The 27,170-nt window shown below is 50.7% G+C and overlaps 1 protein-coding gene across 1 annotated transcript in view; it reads right to left on the bottom strand.

Moving 5' to 3' along the window:
• Nucleotides 1-2,536: 2,536 nt before the first annotated feature.
• CELF3 (CUGBP Elav-like family member 3) overlaps nucleotides 2,537-27,170 on the bottom strand; it is a 33,256-nt gene continuing 8,622 nt past the window's right edge. The window contains exons 2-14 of the mRNA XM_036769116.1: nucleotides 18,494-18,599; nucleotides 17,094-17,176; nucleotides 11,479-11,527; nucleotides 10,921-11,049; nucleotides 10,624-10,703; nucleotides 8,988-9,131; nucleotides 8,513-8,654; nucleotides 7,899-8,048; nucleotides 7,745-7,810; nucleotides 7,318-7,434; nucleotides 6,795-6,938; nucleotides 4,615-4,752; nucleotides 2,537-2,911 (exon numbers count right to left, since the gene is read on the bottom strand). Coding sequence (XP_036625011.1) covers nucleotides 4,625-4,752; nucleotides 6,795-6,938; nucleotides 7,318-7,434; nucleotides 7,745-7,810; nucleotides 7,899-8,048; nucleotides 8,513-8,654; nucleotides 8,988-9,131; nucleotides 10,624-10,703; nucleotides 10,921-11,049; nucleotides 11,479-11,527; nucleotides 17,094-17,176; nucleotides 18,494-18,599 — 1,338 coding nt within the window. The 3' untranslated portion in view covers nucleotides 2,537-2,911; nucleotides 4,615-4,624. The remainder of the gene's footprint in view (nucleotides 2,912-4,614; nucleotides 4,753-6,794; nucleotides 6,939-7,317; nucleotides 7,435-7,744; nucleotides 7,811-7,898; nucleotides 8,049-8,512; nucleotides 8,655-8,987; nucleotides 9,132-10,623; nucleotides 10,704-10,920; nucleotides 11,050-11,478; nucleotides 11,528-17,093; nucleotides 17,177-18,493; nucleotides 18,600-27,170) is intronic.

Genomic DNA, 27,170 nt, shown 5'->3' with positions numbered 1-27,170 from the left:
CAAAGCTCCTGCTGGCATAACCACCTGCTAGCTTTACCAACCCTTTTCCTACCCAGACCTCCCCACCCTGCCCACCCCCCCACATCACATATGCCACTATGGAAGATGCCAGGAAATGCAAAGAGGTGGCATCCCCATCACCTCAGAACACCAGAGAGTCTCTGATCTCAAATATTCTTGGATTTTTCACTCTAAAGAACGTAGAGATCATTTAGTCCAGATGAGAAAACAAAGTGAATTACTCAGGACAACCTAAAATGATTCACATACAGGACTAAGAGTCTAGCCCAGTTTTCCCGATTCCAGATCGAGTGCATTGCTGGACACAGCTGTCCTCTAAGAACAGCTATGCTGGTCACTCACACAGTACACTTTCCTCCCCCTGGCCTTCTCCATCCTAGGAAGCAAGGTTCTGGCTGAATGCTACAGGACTCGTTTTTTTCTTAGGAAATAGCTGCATTCCCAAGAAGTAATACTCATCCATGGAACTTCTCTGCACACTACTTCTGAGGCTGCCGCCTCGATGAACCTTCTGTTCTCACCAGACGCTTCAGGACCCCTAACCTCAACTGACGCCAGCAGCTGATGAAGCCTGTGGCTATGCCAAGTCATACCTTGCTGTTTCTCACGGCCAAGACAAATGTAATTAAGGTCTGGGGTAGCTCTTGGCCTGTCCTCTATCTCTTTCCTGCCCTAGTCACAGGGTCAGGACGCACACAGCTCACATCCCACATGACCAGTCACCACTACACCCACCCACATACTTACCCACGAGTCTCCAGTCTCACGCACCACACAAATTCAGCAGATACATCACACACCTACACACACACATACTCATGTAGGTCATAGCCAGCCCAGACTCCAGGGTAGGCAGCCTTACACGCCTTAGGTCTCTGAATTTTCCCCTTGTGTAGCTCCTATCCCTCCCATCCTGTTCTGATCTCCCTCCCCTCAAAAACAAACGACCCCCTCCCTCTCATTTTGGGGTGTATCAAGAGGCCTAAAGAATGACTCTCCTTTTGGACCCTGCTAATGTACCCCAAAAGAAGGCCCCATGAAAGAGTCGAGGGGAAAGAGGTTAGAGGCTTAACTAGACAAGGCCAGGAAGGCAGCTACCTTGGGGCTGGGGCTGTACAGTGGAGGGAGGAGAACAGAGATGTCAGGTTTGGAGGCTTTCCTACCTGGAAGCCAGCTACTCCTGTTCTGATGTCCCAGGTTACCCTTGGAGCTCAGCCTCCTGATGCCCACCCTCCATCCTGGCCCCAAATGCTAATGCTACAATAGAAAGAAAACACAGAACTGCTCCTCTGTTCGGAGGATTCAGTATCATCCTCAGAATGAAACAGGGACAATTCATCCTTCTGACAGCAGAAAGCAGAAGTCCAGAAAGGCCAAGACCCCTCAGAGTCCACTAGGGTAGAAATGAAAGTGCTGGTGTTTGTGGAGCACTTGTGTTTTTGTATAGTATCTCATCTGCTCCTCACAACAACCTTGTGGGCTAGCTGTTGTTATCACCCCCTTTATAGACGGGAAATCTGAGGCTGACAGGTGAAGTAACTTGCCTGAGATCACTCAGCTGAGAAGTGTCTAAGGAGGGATTTGAACTTGTGTCTTCCTGTAGTCTATTCACTCTAGCACATTCCTCCCTTCTCCCCGGCTCTACAGAGAGCTCCAGCCTTGAACCCTGACGAGAGGTGAAGAGTAGGAGAAGAGGCTGGGAAAGTCCCTGGAAGTGGGGGATCCCCTGGGCCTAGGAGGCCTCCCCTGTCACTCCTCAATCTCCCTTCTCGTCTCCTCCACAGCTGACCTGCTAAGCACTGCTCTTTTTGGACACTTTTAAAGTTTTTTCTTTATTTAGACAGAAAAAAATCAACTTATTAAAAGTAAAACGCAATAAATAAATAAGTTAAGCATTGAGAACTGTTTGAAATTTAGACTCCCCAGGCTCCCCTTCCCATCCCCTCCCCAATCCATCCCCACCCTTCCCCTAAAACCTTTTCCTAAAGAAAATGACCAGGTAATAAACCCCTCCAGCCCTCCCCCCCTTTTCCCACCCACAGCCTTTCCCACCCCTAACCTTCAAACCAAAGAGAAAAAATTAAGAAAGAAAAAAATCCACGGGGAACATTGTCTAAACTCCCAGAAAGAGAGATGGCAGCGTCCGGGCCTGGCTGGCTACCGCACCAATGTGGTATTTACAGGTAAGGGATCAGCAGAGACTGTAAACATTATTTGGGGGAGGGGAGGTCTTTTCTCTTGGGGAAGGGTCTCTGTGGCTGAGCAGGAGATGGGCAGCCGCAGAGGGGGACTTGGGGAGGCAGTGAGCTTTAGGGCCTGGTGGCCCAAGTACAGGAATGTCCTAGCTCTAGTAGGGGCAGGGGAGTGAGGGGGTACAGCTGCTGGGAGACCCCCAGAGTGAGGGGGATTGGAGTCCTTCGTTCCCCTCCTGGGGGTCTGCACAGTTCAAGAGATAGAAGAAGTAGTCCCCTAATGGGGAGAGGTGGGGGGAGAAGGCTGGGCATCGGAGGTGCCAGGGCACAAGTACCACCCCTTGGTAGGAAAAAGAGATGCCCTAGAACACTCAGAGCTGTGCCCCCTTGTTTCCACTCTGCAGCCTTTGTGAGGTCCAGCAGGTACTGGGGAGGAGGTGGGGGCCCAAGTGAACTACAGGGGCTCAGTCATGTCATTCCCCTCAAGACTGTGGTGGGCATTGGGGGAGAAGAAAGTTGGTCTGTGAGGAGGGGTGAGGCTAAGTGGAGGTGTCTGTCCTGCTTCCCCAGGCCTCATGAAGCAGCTGTCCCCAGGGGGCCCAGCCAAGGGCCAGAGCAGATGTGCAGAGAGGACTGGGGAGAGGTCAATGGGGGAAGAGGGGATGGGGGAATATCCCCTTCCTCTGGCATCTCCAGACCTGTGAATGAAGGAAACATTCGTGAGGGGGAAGAAGCCTGGGGAATGGATGAGGGGGGAGTGGTGAGGGGAGAGGTAATGGGAGTGGATGAGGGAGCTCAAAGTTTGCGGTGCCTGAGGGAGGAAGAGAACTCTCAGTCCAAAAGGGTCTAGACTCAAGGGGAGGGTCGGGGTGGGGAAGGAGCCAAATGAAGAAAAAGAAGCTACAAGAAACCACAAGAGGTTAGTGAGAACACATTCAAACAGCAAATGGGGAAGACTGAGGGTCCAGGGGAGGGAGGGAGAATGAGGGAGGCGGAGAGGGAAAGAGAGAGTGACAGTGAGAGAGAAAGAGGGAGGGAGGGAGAGAGAGGACCAAGGGACAGGAAGACAGAGAGAGACAGCAATCAGTGGGGAGATGTAGCGGAAGAGACAAGAGTCTCTGGGGCAGTAATGAGAGTCCAAGAGAGACACCGAGGGAGAGGAGCTCGCTGTCGGGAGGAAGCCAAGTTGGGGGGTCCTGGGGACCTGGGCTGGGGGCAGGGGTTTCCATGGGAGAAACCACTCCTGACCCAGCTCCCTGGCATGTTTCCTCGGTTTTTACAAAAGGAAGTCACAGAGTGAGAGAGAAATGAACAGAAGACAGACCACGATCACCACTGTCTGATCAAACACGGCCCGCGTGCTGCCCCCCAGCCCTTGCACCAGGTTGGGGGGGCATCCTCCCCCCACTTCCGCGGCCCCGCCCCAAAATAACAAACATTTGGCTCCAAAGACAACACGCTCGTTCCATGCGACTTACAGGGGCCCGGAGCAGGGGTCCGGGATGGGGGCGTCGGCCGACTTTGGACACGGGCCCTGGGCTGGGGGCCCCCAGGGTGGGGGGCAAGTTAAGCAGCCGGGAGTGGGGGGAAAGGGGGAAAAACAGAAAGTGTGGGTATCGTTCTTGGGTTGTGCATTTTAGGGGACTTCATCCAAGGGAGATAAACAATAAAAAATACAACCAAGTCTTGTGTCCCTGTGACCCTGAGGTCAGGCTGATAGTTGCTGATGGGATAAAAGAGACCCTGGGATAACTGACCTCCATAATAATCCAAGCCGTGAACCTCCTCTATCTAAACCGGAACTGCTCCCAAGGATGCCGAGAGTTGGGGTTCTGCCTCCTCTCTCAGCTCTGCTCCCTTCAGATTCCCCATGTCCCCCTCTGACCCTGACACCCACCCTCCACCCCCAGGCCCCTGCTGAATAGGGAAAAGGGAAGACGCTGAAGGGGAAGGGCAGGGGATGTCCTGGAGCCTGCGTGGAATGCCACTAGACCGACCCATCTACCCCTAAGTCCTGACCCCCTTACTCCTCTCTAATCCAAAGTAGAACCAGGAGAGAGGCACACACACAGACACATGGACACATGGACACCAGACACCAGTGGGGCCAAGGGAGGACACAGACAAGGACAGATACAGCTCTGGAGGCCACAGCCCCAGGAGCAATTTATTTGTGAGGGATAAAGGGTATGTGGGGGGGGGCACTGTGCTAAGAGGTTCAGGGGGGATGGGAAGAAGACAAGGAGATGAAGGGCAGCTGCCCCGTCTCGCTCTCCTGGGAGTCTGGAGTGTAGGGGCACAGAGGAGAAATGGAGAAGGGGAGGAAGGTGATGTAGGGAGTGGCCCTGCAACTGGAGGGCATGATAATGAAGAGAAGAATGGAGAAAGGAGAAGAACCCACCTGCTGCCCCTCAGTACGGTCGGTTGGCATCCTTGGGCCGCTTGAGCTGGACTTTGAGGCGTTTCATGCCAATCTGGAAACCATTCATGGCCTGAATGGCAGCCTGGGCACTGGCTGGATTGTCGAAACTCACAAAGCCTGAAGGGAGGTACGGGAATGGTTGAGGCTGTTTAGACTCAGCCCAAAATCCCACTCCACAAATGTTTATTAAGCACCTACTATGTGCTTGTACAAGGAGCTGTGGACAGAAAGATGGCCTCAGTTAAGCAGACTCAGATACAAGTCTCGACTCTGACATGTCCTTCTCAGGCACCTCTCTAAACCTAGAGGTTACATGATTGCTAAGAGCCTTGGTCCAGACAGTTTCCTTGTCATAAATTCCCTCCACCAAGGAAGTCACAGATCTGGACCAACGGACTGGGTTGAACCCCGGGGAGACAAAGACAATGCAAAATCATTCCTGCCCTCAGCCCCTCCAATTTATGGAGCCGGGTAAGAAGTCTAATTGGGCCATCTTTCTGGTGCAGGCCCTCCCATGGCTTCCTAACTAGTCCTCCTGACCTGGCTCTGCCCTCTCTGATCCAACTCCCATAAGTGCCTAAGTGACGTTCCTGGAGTACCATCTGGCCCGGTCTCACTGCTCAATTTACTCCTGTGACTGCTAATTACCACTAGAACAAAATACAAACTCCTCTGTTCGGCATTCAAGTCCTTCCCAGCTTGATCCCCATCGACCTCTCCCATTTGACTTTTTTACAGGTTACTCCTTCATGCACCCACTGTCTGGCCAAACTGGCCCTCTCGTCTCCATGTCTGGAAAGAGCTCTGCACATGCTGGCCTCAGCCTTCCGAGCTGTCTCACACTCAGCTCCCATCCCATCTCCTCCATGAAGCCTGTCCTGACCTTCCCTGATTAACTCTGTGGGTTGATTTTGAATACATGTGGTACACACTTGCACGTCTATGTGTCGTCTCTTCTGATAGAGTGGAAGCTCTCTGGGGGCAGGGACGGTATCATTCTTGTCTTTGCAATCTCAGTACCTAGGCATAGTAACTGCCTCGTGCTGGTTACTTAATACATGTTTGTTGACTGACTGACTGACTGACCAGCACTTGGTTGCTGGTCCTCAGATCCTGAGACCTACCAGAAGCCTGTCCTACCTGGGGGACCTCCAGGGACACAGCCACAAGCAGGCACTTGAGCAAGATTTAGGCACCAGGAAGAATCTAAAGACAAAAGTACTCTCAAGTTCACTAAGAAAATCTGGGGAAGGAAGATAGCACTTTGGGCTGGAGCCCTAAGGGAAGGAGGCCCCACTGCTGGCTGGCCCCCTGGTTTCCTCTAGCCAGACTGCCTCCTCCAGGGAATCCTCTTGGATTTCAAAGGAAGGGGAAAGCCCAAGCTCCCCTGCATCACTAACCCTATACCCCACAAGGTGAATTCATAACTGAAAGGGAGCTTAGCCTTTACCTAGGCCTACTTATGACATGGTATAGGCAAATCCCCTCTACAGTAACCCTGAGAGATTGTTCAGCCGGACTGCCTCTGATGACACCGAGCTCACCATCTCTGGCCGGCCTATTCCACTATTGGGTATTGATTTTTAAAATACACTTCCATTTCTAGAATACTTTTAAAGATTTGCAGAGCGCCTTCCATACAACAAGCCTGTGAGGCATGCCATGAACGCATTATCCTTCCTTCCCATCGTCTGGATGAGAGAGAGGCTCCTCAGGCCCAGAGAGAAGGGATTTGCCCCAGGCGCCAAGCACCAGGCAGAACTAGAACCTAACTCTCCTGGCTCCCAGGCCATGGCTATTTCCACCATATTATGCTGCTATTAGAAGCGGATTTCCTATTCTCTACCAAAACTGCGCCTTCCTCCTGAGCTGCAAGAAAGAAAGAAGGCCTCACTCATGTAGCAGCCCTTCGATTCCGTTCATTCCACTAATGTGGGAGGTGGGCTAAGTATGAGAAGGCAGCCATCACATCCCTTGATGTCTTTTCTTCAGGCCTGACACAGGCATTTCTTTCAGCTTTTCTCCCAGGATAGTTTCTGTGCCCCCACCCAGCAGGACTGCTGAGCCCCAGCAGGACTGGGCCTGGTCGCTAGGTGGGAAGAAGGAGATGGAGCCAGGAGATCTCTGGGGTAGACGGGCTTGAGGGAGAGTGTCCTTACCAAAACATTTACTCTGATTAGTGGCCCGGTCGACAAAGACCTTGGCAGATATGACATGGCCAAAGGGAACAAACATCTGTAGGATCTCAGAGTCAGTGAACTCCTGGGGCAGGTGATAGATGAAGATGTTGCAGCCATCAGGGCCTGGGGAGTTGGAGAGAGGGAGACAGTGACAGAGCAATGGGGAGGGGGAGAGAGAGACAGACAGACAGAGACACAGACAGAGACAGAGAGAGAGAGACAGAGACAGAAAGAGAGACAGAGACAGAGAGAGACAGACAGACAGAGAGACAAATGAGAAGCAGAGAAAAATGACAGAGATGGCTGAAGCAGGCCAGAGCCTAGAGGTAACCATCCCCCCCTTAATGCAGGTCAGGGTCTCAGTAGCACTTTTTCCCACTCTCCTCTTCATTTCCAGACATCTGGGCCCCATAATCCCCAGCAGTAAGATCCTATGCCTGAAGCCCCCCTATCCAGACCCCCTCCCATGTTCCTATCCCCCAAATATCCCACCCAAAGATACCTTCTCGCTGCTGCTGCTGCTGCTGCTGCTGGGGGGGTGGAGGGGGCTGCTGGGCGACCAGGGCTGGAGGCTGAGGGAAGGCGGGCGTGACCAGGCTGTAGGCTGCTGGGTAGGCTGCTGGGGGGGAGGTGGGAGGGGAGGGGAGAGAGAGCCAATGGGGCTCTCCCTGACCCATGGCCAGCTTTCCCTCCACCTCCCCCCAGTCTCTCCAGAACTGAATGATGTGAGAAGGAGCCAGCCTTCAGTCTCCCTGTTTCATTCACCCCTGTCAGATATCTATCTAGCTCCATTTCTAGTCTGATGGGGTTTCTGTTTTTCAGTGGAAACAGATAATAATGTCTCGAACTCCCACCAAACTAGAAGCTGCTTCCCTTGGGGTCCTGTCCTTTCCCACCGGGCTGGCCAGTGCCCTTGGCCAGATGCTTACCAGTGTAGTGCTGCATTCCTGCATAGGCCTGCTGGAGAGGGTCCAGGGGGGCCGCCGGGCTCTGGGCTGGGGAGAACAGTAGAGGGGCTATGAGAGCCTAATCAGGAAGGCCCAAAGGCAAAGCCCGATCAGGCATGTCTCTGACCTAGCCCACCTGGATAGGGGTGGACACCATTGGGATAGAGGGTGTCAGGGGCTGGCTGCCCAGTGGGCTGGGTGGGCACAGGGCTGTAGCCGTTGACACCCAGGGCGGCAGGGATGGCAGAGACAGGCGTGGCAGCGATGGCAGGAGGGGTGCTGGTTCCTAAGGAGGAGAAAGGGACAGAGAGAGGGAGAGACAGAGAGAGAGAGAAAGAGAGAGAGAGAGAGAGAGAGAGAGAGAGAGAGAGAGAAGTAGAGAGACAGATGCATACACACACATACACATGCACATGTACATGCACAAGGAGAGACAGACGGAGAGTCTTAGGAGGAATTTCATGGGGTCCTACTATGAAGGGTGAGGAGGCAAATGCCCCTCCCCTCTTGTTCACAGAGCAAGGGGATCCCTAATCCTAATCCTTTCCAGGATCATCTAGGCCCTCCTAAGGTCCCTGCCTCCCTTTCCACCCCCAATCCTGGAAGGTGTGGCCACAGCACACTGCCCCATTAGTGCTGCTGCAGATTCCCCTGACCATCCCCCTTGCTCAGGCCTATTGTAGGTCCCCTCACCATTCCTGGTCCTCCTTGACCCTCTTGCGGCTCTCCCATCCCCCAGCCCATCCCTACCTGAGGAGGGGGTAATGGGAGTGGCAATCAGCCCGTTGGCGTTGATGGCAGCCATGTGCTGCATCTGCACAGCCGCCATAGTGGCCATGGGGTTGAGGTAGGCACTGTGAGCTGCTACCAGGGCCGCCTGCTGCTGCATCAGCTGGGGGGGTGGTGGGGAAAGGGCATGAGTGGGCTGGGCCTCTCGATGTCTCCCCAGTGCCCTCCCACCCACCCACCTGACCAAGCCTGTGTTGGGTTTCTTCCCAGGGGTAGAGGGCCAAGTGGGGGAAGAGGAAAAGAGTAGAGGAAGGAAGGTAGATAGGGTGGGGTTGGAGGAATGGGCACAGGGTGGAAAGCTGAGGGATGAAGGCCTGGGGGCCAGGGAGAGCAGGACTGCAGGTGAGACCAGGGGTCAAGAAGGAAGAATGGGGAAGAGAGTGGGAGGTGTTTGATGGGACAGAGAAATGAGGAAAGGGTTGAAGTTGGTGCTCACGGCTTGGGTGTAGGCGCTGTAGGCTCCAAACTGGAGGGCAATGGGGCTGAACATGCCCAGTTGGGTGGCCACCTGCTGCATGCGTCTAAGGCCTCGTTCCTTCTCTGTGTCAGCAAATTTTACCACAAGGCTGGATGAGGCACCCTGGGGACAAAGACCCAGCAGTGGTCAGATGACAAGAGTCAGAGGGCCATCCTCTCCTACAGGGCAGGCCTCCAGCTGCCTGCCCTGAGCTTGTTCTCACCAGTGTCCACAGCAGGAGGGCAGCGCCATAGCTGAGTGCCTAGCATCCCGCTCCCTGTTACTATGGAGTGAGGACACCCCAGGCTCAGGCCAAGTTCCACTAACAATTTGCTCAATGGCTCTTGGAATTAATCAACCAACCAACCAACCAATAAGTAAATCTCTTTGGGACCCCAAGAGGCCCCAAAATGGGGAAAATTGTCTCCCAATCACAGAATTTCCAAGTTGAATGAGACCTTAGCAGCCATATCCCAGAGTGAAAAGAATCTCCCCCACCCCCACTACCTCAAGGGGCAGGCCACTGCTGAACCCTGAAAGATGCTGAGCATCTTTCCTGAAATCAGGCCTAGGTCTGCCTCTGCAGCTTCCACACATTGTTCCTGGTTCTGCCTCCAGAGTCAAATAGACCACCGGCCTCTCTTCAAACACCTGGGACACCACGTCCTTTCCTCCACCCTTGCCCTCAGCCCACGGCAACTGCTCTTCCTTGGTGCCTTCCCAATCCTCGCTGCCCTGTCTGGACTCTCTCCACTTATTACTGCCCTTGCTAGACTGATGCCGGCTCTCCAGCTGGGTTCTGAGCCAGGCAGAAGACGTCTGGATACAGCTTCTTTGGTGTATCATCCTGTTAATTCATATGGAACTTACTGTCCACTCTTGGCAGATGATGTGCTGTCTAACTTTACCTCCCATCTTGTACTTGTAAAGTTGATTATTTGAACCCAAACATAAAACTTTACATTCATCCCTATTAAATTCTGTCTTACAAGATTCATCCTGATGCTGCTCTAGCCTATTAATTCTTTGTGGTTCCCAGCAGTCTCCCAATGCACTAGCTCTCCTTCCTGGCCCTCTTTCCTTCCTTAAAAAGGACATTAAGGAGTAGGTAACAGACCTGAAAGCACTGGCAAAGTAAAAGTGTCACTGAGATTCCAGGGATTACCATGGCCATCATCAGCACCATCACATCAACTCTGGATGATCTGATTTGTGGATCATGTGGCGTAGAGGTTTATAATCCCAGCCCCTCCCCACAGAAGCTGCTGCTTCTTTGCCCCCCAACCCTGCATTCAGGGAAGACAGACTGGAAGCATCAGGTTGAGGTAAACAGAGACTCTTGTTGTCAGAGGGGGGAGAATCAGCCCTTTGTAAGCCTCCCTGGTGTCACCAAGTGGGTGCCTCCCATCAGCAGGGCAACTGAGAGTCGATGGGCTTCCTTATGTAACGTCAGGCCAAGGCCACATGGGATGAGTGACGAGGAGGCGTGCGGCTACTTGAAATGCCGGCAGAGTTCTGAGCGGCAATGTTCTGCCCATTGGCACAGATGACCAGGGAGAGGGCTTATGCAGGGATCTCAGAAAATGGGCCCCACAGCAAAGGAAAAAGTTCTCACCGGGAGAGTCCGGCTGCTGTGGAGGGTGTTAATGGCAGCCTGGGCCTCTGCATGGGTCTGAAACTTCACGAAGGCACAGCCTGGGAGAGGTGAGAGAAAAGAGTGTCAAGGAGTAATTGCCTTCCTTCCACATAGGACTCTGTCATCACCTCTCTTCCCTCCCAATCAGAGTAAAGATGCTGGAGAAAAACCCTCGGACTCTCCTCACATCCCCCCCCCACCCCGGGCTGGGTCATGGAGAGCCCAAGGGGACACAGAGAGGGACACAGTCAGCAGCTCCATGTCTGGGCAGATTACCTTTGCTGGTCCCATCAGGTCCCCGGAGCACAGTGCACTCATCAATGGTCCCAAATGGTTCGAACATCTTTCTGACGTCTTCATCCGTCTGCTGCTTCCCTAGCATCCCCACAAAGAGCTTCCTGTCTTCTGGGAGCAGGGTGGGAGGAGAGAAAAAGGCCTTTAGAGTTTTCTTCCTTGCCCTCCCACCATAACAGAAATATGAGAAGGGAAGGGAGGCAGGCTATTTCTAACCCACCCTAAGTCTAGCCTGTGTGCTACCCCCTCTCCCTCCACGGGGATATGAAGTGGAGGAAAAACCAATGTGAGGGAAAAGAAGAGCCAGGCTACAAGACAATGCTTATCTCAGTTCTGCCAGGACCTCAATTTCCCCAACTGCACACCTGGGACAACCACTACTCCTCCTGCCTTGGTCCAGGAACCTTTTGGAAATCCCAGTTTTCCTTTCTAGGGGATGTCCCATCCACTCCTTTAGGCTCTGGGTGACTTGATAACCAGGACAATGGAAGGTAGCTGGAGGAACGAGGAAGAGAGATCCTAGCTAAGGAGACAGCCTACCTCCTCTGTTCTCGCTGTCTGCTGGTTTCACCTGGATAGGCCGGTTCATCTGAAGGAGAGAAAATAACGGAGCTGCTGGGGACCCTTCTCCAGTCAGCCTGAGGCTGGGCCTTTGGAGAGGGGCAAGAGGTGCTGACCCCCCAGTCTGCGTCATTGCCCCACCTCCACAAATCTCAGGGAGTTGGCCTGGGGTCGAGGAGAAGGGAGGAAGGAGTCGTATTCCTCCCTTGAGATTAGGACGTGGGGAGATTAGAACACCATGGAGGGAGAGGATACGAGGGGAGGAGATTCTCCTGGGGGGCACAGCATCAAGATTTCGAAAGCAGGAGCAGGGATGGTGCTGGGATAGCAGGACAGAGCCAACTGAATAGTTTTCAACCATGGCCAGCTCAGTTTGAAAAAGCAGAGACTACAGAGGCAGATTGAGAAATCCCACAGAGGACCCTAGATTGAAGACTGAAGGACTGATGGAAACCCCATTTAAGGCTCCAGATCAAGGGAAACCCCACAGATGCCTTGGCTTCCTCCTTGCCCCCTCTCCATCCCCCCTACACCCCTTGACCCTGGGGGAAGGATCTTGGGCAGCACAAAGGGAGCAGATGCCCAGTCACCGTGGCAACGGGAGAATGCACGCCATGGCAACCGCCCACTCAGCCTGATTTATCCGTCCCTGTCGCCCCGGCGACCAGTGACGTCATCACTTCTGGCTCTCAACACACCCAGGGAAGGGGTGGGGAGAATGGGGGATGCTGGGGGTGAAAAATCTAGTTGGGGCTGGGCAGTGGGCACAGGGGAGGGGGCCAGGAAACCTTCCTTATTCCAGAGGGAAAAGAGAAGCAAAGGCCCTTTTGAGGGTCAATTCAACCATTCTCCTGCCTTCCCTCCTCCAGTTCAAACACCCAGTTACCTCTTCCAAATGGAGTGATCTTTGAAGATGGCCCAACCTCCCTCGAAGCCCTCCCCTTAGCAGGTCTCCCACCTATTAGTAGGTTCTCCTGATCACTAACTTCCCGACCTCCGGTGGTGACCTCTCTCTTTGTTCAATCCTTAGTGGGAATGGGGGCATCCTCAGCCCCTCTCTCCTCTCTGGCCCGAGTCCCCTGATCCTGGTGGGACCTTATCTTTGCCCTTTACAGGACGTTTTCTTAAACAGGGCACAAGGCCCTTCAGAAGCCAGTAGGGAGGCAGAGAGCCGAGGAGCCAGAATGGCTGTCCGTGCAAAGGGCTGGGCTCTGCCTCTCCACCTCACACCCAGGGCCCCCCTTCCAGTCCTGGCATTCCCTTAGCATGGTGGCTATTGCGTTATAAATAATACCTCAACAGAGACTCAAAGAGAGATTATATTCGATTGCATGTTATTTCACATCTCTCGGGAGCCCCTTCAAGAGGGGGTGAGGGGAGGAGGGTGGAGGAGACAGCATGGGAAGGTGAGAAGAGCCCAGAGAGGATTGTCACAAACCAGCCAGGTGCAGGCTGTGTCACTGGCCTTGTCATTTCCCTCTGGGTCTCTGTTTCTTGGTTTATAAAATGGGGAGGTTGGAGCGGACCACCTCTGAGATCCCTCTAGCCCCTCGTCCTGTGTCCTCCGGCGTTATTAACTTGATAGAGAGAGGCAAGCCATACCTGTGAGTGTCTCCCACCCCTTATCTGTCCCTTTCCTCAGGGGCATTTCCCTTAGTGTTCCCACTGTTTGTTCAGGTTTAGCCTGGAAAAAACCCACCTGCTTAGGCTCTGCATGGGTCTTTTCCCTATTCTCTTATGCATTCCTAATGTCTCCTAATAATACCTATATCTTACCGTAATTTTATCCCTAAACTAGAGGCTGAGGGACCCAGCCCCCTCATGGATCATCAGATCAGAGGGCAGCTGGTGGAGGTGGAGGGGGACAGGAAAAAACCACCCAAATCCTCTCTCTCTACTCCCTCCCAAGCAATCTCTGTCCTCTGCCAATCCAGGATTATCCCATCCAATGTAAAGCGGCTTAGGGAGGTGAGGGTGGAGTGTGTGTCTGTCTTTAGCCTCCACTGGGTGTGGAGTGGTTGGGGAGGATTCTTGAAGGGGGGTGAACAGGCTATCTCTATCATTCCCCCTTGCTTTGCACTAGAACAGAAGTAATGACAAAAAGGAGATCCCCTCATGATCTGCCAGTCTGCTAGGCTTCCCATTCGTCCCCAAGAGAGATCTAGGATAAATATAGGAGTCTAGGGAGTTCCTGTTCCTGGCTCGAAGCCCCCATCACTGGAGGATACTGTGGACTCTTCTTATGGTAGATAGGGAAACTGAGGCCTTCAGAAAGGAGGCCAGAGCAGGAGGGTATGAGAAGGGAACTCAGGCATCCAGAGAACCCCTGAAAACAGGAAATAAAGACACTTTTCCCTCTCCTCACAGGGCAGACAAAACATAAATACACACATGCCTTGCAGACACAATAAATATCTGCTGATGACGATAAAATATGTAGTACAAAGAAGTACACACAAGCAAATGTACAAACACAGGCTTCCAGACACCCGACTGCAAGGCTGTTCTTACTCTCTCCACAAACAACCCCTAAATCCCCCATTTCCAGCCTCTCTTCCCTCCTTTGCCCCAATCCTTCCTGTGGGAGGCTCTGGCTTTGTTAGCTCAGCTTGGGCACACCTGCCCCCCTCCCCGGAGTCCAGATGTGCCCTGTTTACCTGGCAACCAAGCACCCACTGGGGCCCCTGTTCCCTAGCTACCCCGGCCAGGTGACAGGCCTTCTATAGGGCTTCCAAAAGAAGAAGGGGCTATTTATACCTCAGGGAGGTACAGCTTAGGTCTCAGCACCAAAATATAAGCTTTTAATCTTCCTTGTGCTTAGGCCATGCTTAGGGTTCCCCTCCACTACTATATTCCTGAGTCTTCACCAAAAGGTAAAACACTTCCCCAGTGATGCCCAAGTGTCCTGGCCAAAACTCAGGCCCTTCAGGTAGAGAATATATAAACTATTATGGGTAATAACCATTAGCAATAAAAACCCCACACGAACTAATTGGGCGAGATTATTTTATAAATGTAGAGTCTCAGGTCAGACTAGAAGCGAAGGTGAGGATGCCATCGTGAGACCACATCCCACTACTGAGGAGATAGCCAAGGGCCTACACGGGGTGTGCCAAGGAGGAAGGCCTCATCCTAACCCACCCTTGGGGAGTCACTCCTTCCCATCAGATTGGTTCCTTTCAGATTCTAGGGTGAAGAGATAGGGAAAGAGGAGAAAGAGAACCAAATACACCCATAAAAGGCGGCCTGTCAGAGGAGGGGATAGTGGGGAGACATTAGGAAGAACTTTCCAACAGAATTCATGTGTGAGCATGCATACACATGCACACATGCACGCGTGCACACACATACACACACACACACACACACACACACACACACAAAGGCTGTCTGTGGGGGAACAATGAGGCTCGGAAGGAAGGCAGGTGGCAGGAGAAAAGACCTGAGGGAGGGGGAGGGGGGGAGGCACAAAGGGCCAGGCGGGGCCTTGGGCTCAGACATCTGCTCCCCCAACCCTGTCAGTACCCTTGTCTTAACCCCCCAAATACCCTGGTTGGGGGTATTTACTTTCAAGGTTTACTCCAGGGGTGCTTAACTCATCCCCTGCCCCCCAAGTCTTTTGAAGCCCTGGACCACGCTCCCCAGCATGAAGGCTAATGTGGTAAACTACACTTCAGCGAGGTGCTTTAGGGCCTATGCTGGGCAATCATTAACCTGTCCCCCAGCTTTCCTAGAAATCTATCCTCCACCTTATTTGCTCAGGAAAGAGGGAGAATGCCTCTCCTTTCCCTGTCTTCCCTTCCTGCCTAAGCAGTCTCAGAGGAGGTCCTCCTGGGGAGGGATCCAGGATGGATGCCCACTATCCCCCCAACACTGGCTGGTCCACGCTGCACCCAGACCCTCGTGCCTACCAGACGTACTTCCTCCCTTAGTCTCCTCTCCTCTCCCTCCCAAAACTCTCTGACTCCTGCAATAGAGACAAGAGAGATACACACACAGGCAGAAACAGAAATGGAGGCTGCTCACATAGGCAGTGTATCTCAGAGCCACTGAGCAAAGAAGGAAAGGAAAAATAAAAGAGACAGAAGAGAACTTTCTCATACATGGACTCTCTAAAACACACTACTACTGGGAGGTATTTACACATGCAAGTGCATATAATGTATATATGTAGGTGCATGCACACAGACCCACAAGCCCATATGCCCCATGTAGCCATGTCCATTAACTTCATGGAGTCATGATCATTCTAAGGCTAGTTCTGTGGGTTAGGGGTGGGGTATGGGGAAAGTCTAAGAGCCTGGCCTCTTCTTCCTGAGCTCCTCCTTTTCCTCTTCAGTGCTGATGAGATTAAAAGAATGAAGGGGTGAGAGTTAAGCATTTGTGATGGGATTCGAGTTGGGAGCTGCTAGAAAGGCCTCATTCCCCCAAGTCCCCAGGCCTATCTTCCTGTCCCTCTTTCCCTATCTTCACTGGGTTATACTCTCTCTAGGAAAAACAGCAGGATACACTTTTCATGTCCAGAAAGATGGGGCAGAGGTCCAAGCAGATGGAAGAGAAGTTAGGTCTCAAGACTGACTTTCTGGCAGCCATAGGGTGGAGACAAGGGGACACTGTAGATAGCAAGAGGCACTGGGGCATTTCCTTCCCTCGGGAGAGATCACTTGTCTGGGTGGCAGGAGTGAAGGGGCAATGGGGGGATGGGATGACAGGGTGGGAGGGAACTGGCTAGCCTAATGAACCTAGGATTCTGTCCTTTTGGCCTCAGTCGTCAACCTGGCCCTGTGTGACAACCTACCAGGCTGACTGAAATGAAGAACAAAGCATTGTTGTTTAGTGGGGAGCAGGGTCTCCCCTCTGGGAGCCCTCTTTGCTTTCCTGGGCATAGCTGCTCAAACCAGAAGAGCAGAAGAGCCTACTATCAGACCAAAGTCTACCCCTCCCACCTAAGGCTCCTCCCCGGCTCATCTCTGTCCATGTCCTGACCTATCTTGGTATCCTGTGGCTGTCAGCTCCCTCAGCCTGTTATGTGGGCACAAATTGGGCCAGTCTGAGCTCCAAAATGGGCCCTGAGATGCTAATCCAGTAGACACTCCTACCTATTTCTCAGGCCACCATGGAAACTGCCCACCCCCTCTGCCTCACACCCACTCTGGCTACTGCTTCTTTCTCAGCCATGGATACAGTGCCCTTGGGGGCCTCCTGCCTTTTCCAACTGGCACTCAGCAAATCCTAGCAATTGAACATTCCCTTCCTCCAGTCTGGAGTCAGCTAAGCCTCTGGGGGATAACCTTTGCGTGAATTGGGAAGTAGGAAACAGAGGTTGGGTCAACTCTTTATCACAGGACAAGCCTATTTCCCTGAGAGTCACTAAGCTGAGCAAGAGAGGGAATGATAGGAAGTATGGAGGCTTGACAGAGGGAGGATTTCCTGATAACTGGGGATGAGAAAAACCCTTTTGGATAAGCCTGATACTGAGTACCCCTTGCGTATCAGCTGGCTCCTGAGTGCTGGCAAGGGGAGGTAGGAGTCCCCCGACTACTTCCAAGTACTACAACCCTGCAAGTACTGACCCTGCCAAGGCTGGGACTCACCCCTGGAAGCGTCTTCTGCTCGTGCAGGGCGCTCTGCGCCTTCAGGGCTGAATCGCGGGCACAATATGTCAGGAAGGCACATCCTGGGGGGTGGGGTGTTGGCAAAAAGATAGGGTGGGGGGGTGAGTCAGCCGACCTCTCCTCCCTCCCCTCCCCAAGTGCTTCTCAGTGTGGGGGCCTGAGGGCAGGAGGCCTTCTCTCAGCCAGGGCAAGTCTTTCCCTTTCCTTCTTGGCATCTTTTGGCTGGGTGGGTGGGTAGGGGGATGGGGAAAGTGACTGAGGGGCACATTCAGTTTCCAGGGAGTTGTGAGAGATGGATGTTGTTGTAGATCTGGGTGGAGAAGAGGGCTGAGACCCCAAAGGGAGGGAGGTGAGGATGGAGGAAAAAACCTGTAAGAAGGGGGAGATGAGGCCTTGGATTCGGGAGAAGAAGGGGTGCGGAGTTTCCAGACAAGTGAATGTCACTCTCCCCCTCCCTTAGCTTTCCCTTTTCTTCTCTGTCTCCTCCAGCTCTCTTCATCTCTCTCTTGTCACCACTATCCTACTGTCTTCTGATTTTCCTCATTTCTTAATTACTTTTCCAACTCCAGATTCCTCTTTGTCTCTCCAACAGAAAGAAACATGGGTGGGTGGAGAGTGGGCTGGAGGGGCAGGAAAGGGAAAAAGCCGTGGCCCAGAAGAAGCTCTTCTTAGGGCAGGCCTGGGGGGCACCAAGCCCTGATCTTGGATGCTCACCATGGTTCAGTCCCTGGCCCTCCAAACTTTTCCCCAGCTCCTGATTCCCCTTGGATGGGCCTGGAAATCGTTCTGCCCTCAGCTTTCCAAGATCCCCCCCCCACTTCCTGGATATCCCCGGTTCTCACTTCCCAACTTCAGGCTCTCCTTTCTTAACCAGGCGGCCCTCACTCTAGCTCCTTCTCTTCACCTCAGCTCTTCAGATCTGACCCTTGTTCTCCCTATTCCCCTATACTCTGGGATGTCCTAGACTCTCAAGCTGCTTCTGTTCCCTTTCTCCATTAGTCTTCTTTCCTCCCCCCAAACCAGACCTCACCCCCACTGCTTTTTATCTTCTCCCCTAGTATCATTGCTTGTGTACCCCATCTTCTCAGCCCCCCAAACCCCCTCCCTAGCTCTGACACTGATTCTGTGTAACCCTCCAGCCTCTCTCTCTGGACCCCTGACCAGAGCTGAGCTTTTCTGGGCTCCTCCATGCTTCTGTCTACAGTCTCTAACCAAGGCCCCCCATCCCCTTCACCACCTTTTTGGTCCCTCAATATTCTTAGCTTGGCGCTGTCCCACCTTCCATATTCCTTGACCCATCCCCCAGAGCTTTTGCAGCTCATCCCCCACATACTCTCTAGTTAATGCCTCCTCTCGAGGCTTGCCCCTCAGCCCCTCACCCTTGTGCAGCCCGGTGTACTTGTCCTTGATGACGGTCAACTCGAAGATGCGGCCAAACTGCTCGAAAATTGGCTTCAGGTCCTTCTCCTCCAGGTGCCTTGGGATCTGCCCCACAAACAGCTTGATGGCATCTGGCTCCTTCATCGGGGCGGCCCAGGAGGAGGGGCCGAGGGGGGCCAGGGAGAGAGGCCCAAAGGCCAGGGGTGCTTCCCGATGAGGAAGGAGGTGGTGGGGGCCGGGGGCACAGCCGGGGCTGGCTCCCCCTTTGGCCCCCAACCACACTGCCTGGGAGGAGGGGGTGTTCTTCACACAAAGGAGGTCGAAGGGGCTGGGAATCCGAAGAGCCCAGGGGTCAGGGTCTGGGCTCACACTGCTATGCCAGGGGGCATAGCCCAAAGGATTGATCTCCCTCCTAGAGATTTTGGCAGATGTCCCAGGATTGGTGGTTGTAGTGGTGTTTGTGGGTCAGAACCTGGGAATTGAAACTGGACAGCAGGATTCTGAGACTGAGTGCTTGGGCTTGAGAGGGCTAGAAATTGGAGACTGAGACTAAGAGCTGGCTGTGGGGAGGAGGGCCTGAGGGGAGGGGGCCCTCGAGCTCAAAGAGCTGGAGGCCTTGCTGGGTTGCCTGGAGTGTCAGTGGGGGAGACCCCCGGATTCCTGATTTGGGATAGGCAGGTCCTTCCTTAGCTTCCCCCCTGGCGGACAGCTCCCCTGTGGGCTGATCCTTCTGGTGGGTCCGATGATTCCTGATGCCCAATTCTTGATCTTTGATGGCGGCAGGACTCCAGGGCGTCACTTTGCCCTGTCCCTCCCCCCAGTCCTGCCCCTACCCCACCCCCCACCCCCACCCCCAGTCCCCCGGCCTAGGCGGGCTCCCGGCTGCTCCAGCCGCTGGGGTTGCCCGCTTTCCCAGTCACCTGGGTCCTGGAGCTCTGCTCCCCGGCTGTTCTCTCCTCAACAAAAACCTCCCCCTCCACACCCCCCACTCCCACCTCCCTTCCCCTGACATCAGTGATGTCAGCCTCAGGGGTAGACTACAAACTCTCTACCCTGGAGAGGAACGAATAATCAGGCACGAGCCACACCCTCCCTCTATCTCAAGTCTCTCTTATTCCCAACAACCCCCAGCAGAGCAGCTGGACCTATTGACAATTACCGCCTCCTTCTCCCTCCCCATCAGCAGTTAGATGTGTAACTAAGAAAGAGAGTTTGCAGAGGAACCCTAAGGTAGGGTCCATTGTTCCGGGACTGGAGCTGTCCCTGGTGCTGGAAAGGAAGGCCCTGGAGAGGGGAGCTAGGGAGAGGGGCAGTGGGGAGCATGGAGTCTAGGGAACAGGAGAGAGAGGAGGCCAGAGAGGTGGCCAGGGAGGGAAATCTGGGAGAGAGAAAAGGTCCAAGTAGCAGTAGCATAGGCTGAAAGCCAAAGGGGAGTGGAAGGGGGAGGGGACAAGAGAGTGGAGTAGAAGGACTAGGGAAAATGGGAAGAAAATGAGGTTAAAGGGAAAATCTAGGGAAAGGGAGAAGGAACAATCAGGCAGAGATCAGAGAGCAGGAAGAGCACTGAATTTTACTAACAAGACAGAAGAACCAAAATTGTCTGGTATATAAATGTCATTCTTGTAAGCTCCCTAAAGGATGGAATTATTTCATTCATCTTTGTATTTCCCACAGTGCCTAGCATGCACGCGCGCGCACACACACACACACACACACACACACACACACACCCAACAAACATCTGTGGAATGAATGAATGAATTAATGAATCACCTGGGGAGGAGCAGTTGGGTGAGGGGCTCCTATAATGATGGGGCGACTGTTGTTCTGAACACCTTCAGGATCTGCTCCTTTTTCCCCCTTTATCCTGTCTCCTACCTTTCTTTGTATTCCCAGCATATAGCTGGCACTTAGTACATGATTACTGATTGACTTTATCCTTTTAAAGAGTTTCTTCCAGTGAGACTCCCATGTTGAATCAAATAATAATAGTTCACATTGACATACTGTTCTAAGGTTTACAAAGTACTTTCCTCATAACAATACAAAATAGATGGTGCAAATATAACTTTCCCATTTTACAGAGAAGAAAACCAAAGTTCCTCGAGGTTGTGATTTCCCTGAGGTTATACAGCTACCAGGCATCAGGGGCAGGAATTGGAATCCAGCTCTCCTGACTCCAAGCTAAGCCTCTTTGAATTTGCTGTTTTCTCCCATGTACATGCAAGGTAAATCTGGGATCGCTCCCCTCCCCCACAAACACTCTGACTGATTTATATGACTTCCAGTATTTCAAGACTTTTCATGGCTTAATTATAGTGTAAAGAGCATTGGTCTTGGTCAGCTAATAAACATTTATTAAGCACCTATCTACTAAGCTAGTCGGTGCAGTGGATAGGGCATTGGTCTTGGTCACCTAATAAACATTTATTAAGCATCTATTTACTAAGCTAGTCGGTGCAGCGGATAGAGCACTGGGCTTAGTTAATAAACATTTATTAAGCACCTATTTACTAAGCTAGTTGGTACGGCCGATAGAACATCGGTCTTAGTTAATAAACATTTATTAAGCACCTATTTACTAAGCTAGTCGGTGCAGCAGATAGAGCTATAGACTGAAAATTGGGGAGATTAATATTTGTACCATTTGCATCACAGAATTATGAGGAAAATGCTAAGTATATGTGAATGAGGGATGGGTGCTGGTTTGAGTTTCACTGGTTCAAGGAACTTCCAGCTGAAGAAGCTGCTTCTATCATGAGACAGCACCCTCTCTGAAACACAACATTGGAAAGAGCATCTTGCCTGGGAGTCCATGGCTAGTAGCAGGCACAGGCAGGATTGGAACCTGAGTATTCTTCACTGCCAGGCCAGTTCTCTAGCTCTTAAGCCATACTACCTCTCCCTATGTGAATTATTCAATTACCTGAAATCTTAATTAATCAGACAATGTGTTCAGAATATTGTGTTATGTGATATGAGAGGAAGAGTTTATAGAAGATCAAGTCCCTACCTTCTTGAGCTCCAGCTCAGCAGAGGGATCAGACACAAGCACAGGTGATGCTAACACGTACTAAGTATACTTCAGGGGAAGGGAGGGGGGCGTCTTGTTCTCCTCTGAAGAGCTCCCAGCTGCTCCTCACCTAGCACCCCACAATCAGGAGTCCTGCAAACCTGTCAGCAGTGGTTACCACTGCCTGCCTCCCACCGAGTCCAGTTACACACATCCATCCTGATCCCTTCTCCCTATTCTGGGGGTGGCACTGGTTTCCTTGAATTGTGTTCCCCCTTCCCTTTGGCTGCCAACCATGCTGGTAATTCTAGTAGCCTCAAATTTCACTGGTATGCCATGGGCAGTGGGGCCCCTCTGGAGCCTTTACCCATGCCACAGAGTAGGAAACTATGCTCGTTCCCTTTTTTTCCGACATCCAGTTTTGGAGCATGTGTTCTATGGACTGGAATCACGCATTGGTATTTGGAATGGATGTGTGTAGGGGAAGTGTTATAATCTAATTGCTTCGTTCTGCCTAAGACTCATTACCAGAGAGATGTCTTTGCCAAACCCTCTGTGCCAGAGTTGGGGATTCAAGGCACCATGACTAGACAGAGGGCCAGGGGCACAAAGGCAGATAGAAAGTGCAAATAGGATAAGAAGAGAACTTTCCATTCTATCCCACCCCCACCCTGTCTGACCTGACAGCAAGCAGGTCACACCCCCCAGGACAGGACCAAGGAGGACCCCACGCTCTGCTGATCTCGTTATTCCAGGTCTCATCAACAAATCTGCCTCTGATACCCTCTCAGGCTTCGTGCTAATCATCTTAAATGAAATATTAAATATTTTACCAAAAAAATGGATAATGATGAGCCCTGCCCTCTTTCACCAGGATAGGGAAGGCAGTTCTGGACAGCAAATGCCCCTAGTCTCCAGTTTTGAGGTCCACAAAAGAGGTCACTGGATGTTCCAGTGTGTGGGAAAGGTTTGAGGAGAGAAAAGCTTGGAGCCAACATAGCTTGGATCCAGTTCAGGATTGTCCTTATTACAGGATAACTTTGGGGAAATCCCTGACCCTTCTTTTGCCTCTTGTGAGCTGACTAAAACACCTGTGTCATTTCCAAGGCGTTCTGTGAAAGGTTTCTTTGCAAAGAAGACCAGGGGAGAGTTCTAGACAGATCTTTCACCTTCAGATTTTCACGTGGGCCTTTCAAGCCTCATACAGGGAAAGCCAAACAAAGCATTATGAGAAATCTGAGGAAGGAAAGACAACTTGCACCAGGGGGTGGTGGTGCTGGTGCGGGTGTGCTTAGGAAATCAGGGAAGGCTTCTGGAAGAGATATCTAACATATGCTTTAGGCCTCGGAGGGTGGGACTTTAAACAGGTGTTACTTCCTTAGAGCAGGAGTTACTCCCTAGAGCAGGAGTTTTTAACTTTTTTTGCTTCATGGCCATCTTTGGCAGGCTGGCAGAGACTTTGGACACCTGAGAATAATTTTCAAAAAATTAATAACTGAAGGAAATGCTAAACTTCAGCTAGAATTCAGGCAGAATAAAGATGTAAGCTTTCCCATACAAGTTCATGGCCCCAGTGATATCTGTTCATGGCCCTCTAAGGAACCTAGATGGCTGTTAGAAAGCGGAGGATCACAGACTCATCAAATTTTTGAATTGGAAGGGGCCTCAGCAGCCAATCAGTCTATTCCCTACCTAGGGAGGAAGCCCAAGATGCCCAACAAGTGGTTGTTCAGCCTCTGCTGGAGAGTCACTGAAGAAGTCTATTCAACTTTTGTACAGCTGGGAGGGAAGTTGTTCCTGGCACCAAGCCTACATTTTCCACTTTCCCCCTTAACTCTTATTTGTCCTGGCCCTGCCTTCTGGGGCCAGACAGAACAAGTGCAATGCCTCTTCCACAGGGCAACCTTTCACACCCAGGGACCATGTTCCCCTGGAGTCTTCTCTTCTCCAGGCGAAACCTGACCAGTTCTTTCAAATGATCTTCATGTGAGAAACACTCAAGGACGTGCACCATCCTGGCTTCCCTCCTCTGGACACTTTCCAGCTTTTCAATATCCTCCCATGGTTCCTGAATGGAACACAATTGTCTAGATATGGTTTGACTAAGGTAGAGGACAGCAGAACCATCAGCTCCTTATGCCTCTCTTAATGCACCCCAAAATCATATTATCTATTTTTTGGTGGCCACAGTGGATTATGTTTGGGCTTTCAGTACATTAAATAAACCTCCATATTGTTTCTAAGCAAACTGTTGACTAATGATGCCTCCTTCAACCTAGAATGGTGAAGTTGATTTTTTGAACCCCAAAGGTTTTAAATTTATCCCCTGGTAAATCTTACCTTATTAAACTCATGCCAATGCTCAAGTCAGTGAACATCTTTGTGGATCCCACTGTCATCTAATATGTTAGCTATCCCAGCTGGCTTTTTGTCAGATCCTAGTGTTAACTGTTTACCGGTCTCCAGGTCATTAGCTCTCTTTTCTCAGGCAATTTAGACTCTTGCTTCACCTCCTCCTTCTCCATACCAACTTTTGCCCTCATACTGGGGACTTACGAATACTGATGTGTCCCCTCAAATATCCTAACCTCCAAATTCCACCAATTCCTTAACACCCATGACCTGCTCCTCCACAACTTCAGCCACATGTAGGGATCTGTTTTGTTGTCCACTTCCATGACCAAAAAACTCTATAATTCCTTTATCAGGTCCTAACTTCCTATAATTCTATCTCTTTTTATACCTTAAACCTTCTAAACAATTCTCCAGTCCCTTCATTCCTTAAGACTCTCCTGGGCTACCACCCAACCTCTAACTTCACCTTCTTCCTTCCTCTCTAACCTAGAGTTAATGAGTTCAATTCTCTTTTACAACTATTCTCTTACATTTTGCCAAACTCCCAACCCTGGATAAGAACAGATGTCATCCTGTCATTTTGGAGATGATACCCCCCAGTACTGATTTTCTCACTTTTATTGATTGTGAGAGTACTCTATTCCTTCTAAGAGATTCTTGCCCACATACCACTTGACAGGTAGTGATTACCTGAATTAAATTCATCCATTTAAGTTCACTGACACCCAAGATGTCAATGTTTAATCTTTCCATCTCTTCTTTGACCACATCCAGCTTATCTCGGTTCACAGATCTTATATTCTAGATTCCTATGCAATACTGATCTGACTTTCCTTTCATCACCAGACACACTCACAGATGAGCTTCCTTTTGGCTTTGGCCCAGCCACTTCTTTAGTACTGGAGCTACTTGTAATTGTCCTCTACCTTTCCTCAGTAGTGTACTAGACACCTTCAGATCCAAGGGGCTCATCTTCCAATGTCATTTCTTTTATCATTTTAGTACTGTCCGTGGGGTTTTCTTGGCAAAGATACTGGAGTGGTTTGCCATTTCCCTCTCCAGTGCATCACCTTTTGTCAGAGATTAAGAAGAGGTGGCAGAATACATGGAAGAACTATACAAGAATGATCTTAACATCAGCAACGTCCACAATGGGTGTGGTTACTGATCTAGAACCAGACATCTTGTGGTCCTTAGGAAGCTTTGCTAACAATAAGGCTAGTGGAGTTGATGGAATTCTAGCAGAGCTATTTAAAATCCTAAAAGATGATGCTGTTAGTGCTGTACTCAATATGCCAGCAAATTTGGAAAACTCAACAGTGGCCACTGGATTGGAAAAGATCAGTTTACGTCCCAATTCTAAAGAATGGAAATTCAAAGGCATATTCAAATTACCAAGCAATTGCATTCATTTCATTTGCCAGCAAAATTATGCTTAAGATTCTGCATGCTAGGCTTCAGCAATATGCAAACTGAGAATTACCAGAAGAGCAGGCTGGTTTTTGAAGAAGCAGAGGAACTAGAGACCAAATTGCCAACAATTATGGAGAAAGCAAGGGAGTTCCAGAGAAACATCTATATCTGCTTCATTGGCTACACTAAAGCCACTAACTGTGTGGATTACAACAAAATGTGGCAAGTCCTCAAAGAGATGGGAGTACCAAACCATCTTACTTGTCTCCTGAAGAACCTGTATGTGAGTCAAGAAGCCATAGTTAGAACCAAGCATTGGACAACTGATTGGTTTAAAATTGGAAAAGGAGTACAACAATGCTGTATATTGTCACCTTATTTATTTAATTTATATGCAGAGTATATAGTGCAAAATGCCAGCCTGGATGAATCAAAAGCTGGAATTAAGGTTGCCAGGAAAAATATCAATATTCTCAGATATGCAGATGATACCATTCTGATGGCAGGAAGTAAAGAGGAATTAAGAAGCCTCTTGATGAGAGTGAAAAGGGGGTGTGCAAAAGCTGGTTTGAAGCTTAACATTAAAAAAAACTAAGATCTTGGCAACTGGTCCCATCACTTCCTGGCAAACAGAGGGAGAAGAAATGGAAGCAGTGTCAGATTTTATATTTTTGGGCTCAAAGATCACTGCAGATGGCAACTGCAGCCACAAAATTAAGAGACATTTGCTCCTTGGAAGGAATGCTATGGCAAATCTAGACAGCATACTAAAAAGCAGGGACATCACCTTGCTGACAAAGATCTATACAGTCAAAACTATGATTTTCCAGTAGCAATGTATGAGAGTTGGATTATAAGGAAAGCTGAGTGCCACAGAATCAAAGTTTTCAAATTGTGGTGCTGGAAAAGACTTTTCAGGCTTCTTTGGACAGCAAGGAGATCAAGTTAGTCGGTACTTAAAGAAATGAACTCAGGCTATTTACTGGAAGGTTAAACACTGAAGCTAAAGCTTAAATATTTTGGCCATATAATAAGAAGATGGGACTCATTGGAAAAGACCCTGATGTTGGGAAAGACTGAAGGCAAAGAGGACAGAAGAGGATGAGATGATAGATAGTGTCACAGAAACAACAAACATGAACTCGGACAGACTTTGAGAGATAGGGGAGGATAGAAGAGCTCAGCGTCCTATGGTCCATGGGATCTTGAAGGGTTGGACACAACTGAACAGCAACAACCACAAAAATCCTGGATTATCCTAACCATGTGTCCTCTGCTCCTACTCATGTGCCGTTGAACAGAACTGGAGAAAGTCAGGCAACCAATCTGACTGGGTCATCCATTCTGAATTTATGTTAGCTAATCTCATCCCTGACCTCACTATCCTTTTATTCCTAAGTGATTCTCTAGTCCAGAGGCTGTTCCAAACCTTCTCTTCTCTAAGTTTCCTATTCAAGACTCCCCTACCCTCTAAGCTAAAGGAAACCTCACCTCATGTTTTGCTGAGAAAATAGAAACAATTTGCTCTGGGCTCCTTCTCCTCCTTTCTTCATCTCCACACCATCCTCCATTTTCTCCTTTATCTTAGTCTCTGATGAAAAGATGACACTTCCCATACCCTCTACATGTACCTTTGATCCGATCTCATCCTCTTTTCAAGCAGATCACCCCTATAATTATCTCCCTTTTTTCCTCTAATCTTCAATCTCTCCCAGTCCACTGCTTTCTCCACTGATGCCCAAGTCTTCTCAAAGAATACTCACTAGATCCTGCTACACCCTGTGACTGTCTCTATGCTTGATACTTCCATTTCCTGATACTGCTCACAGCTGGTTTTTCACCTTCTGGTCTGGGTCTGTTTTACTGGTTTCATCATCATCTCCTCTCTCCTAACC

Source organism: Trichosurus vulpecula, chromosome 7 (genome assembly GCF_011100635.1).
Source record: "Trichosurus vulpecula isolate mTriVul1 chromosome 7, mTriVul1.pri, whole genome shotgun sequence".
Lineage (NCBI taxonomy): Eukaryota > Metazoa > Chordata > Mammalia > Diprotodontia > Phalangeridae > Trichosurus > Trichosurus vulpecula.
This window is presented reverse-complemented; position numbering and strand designations above follow the sequence as displayed.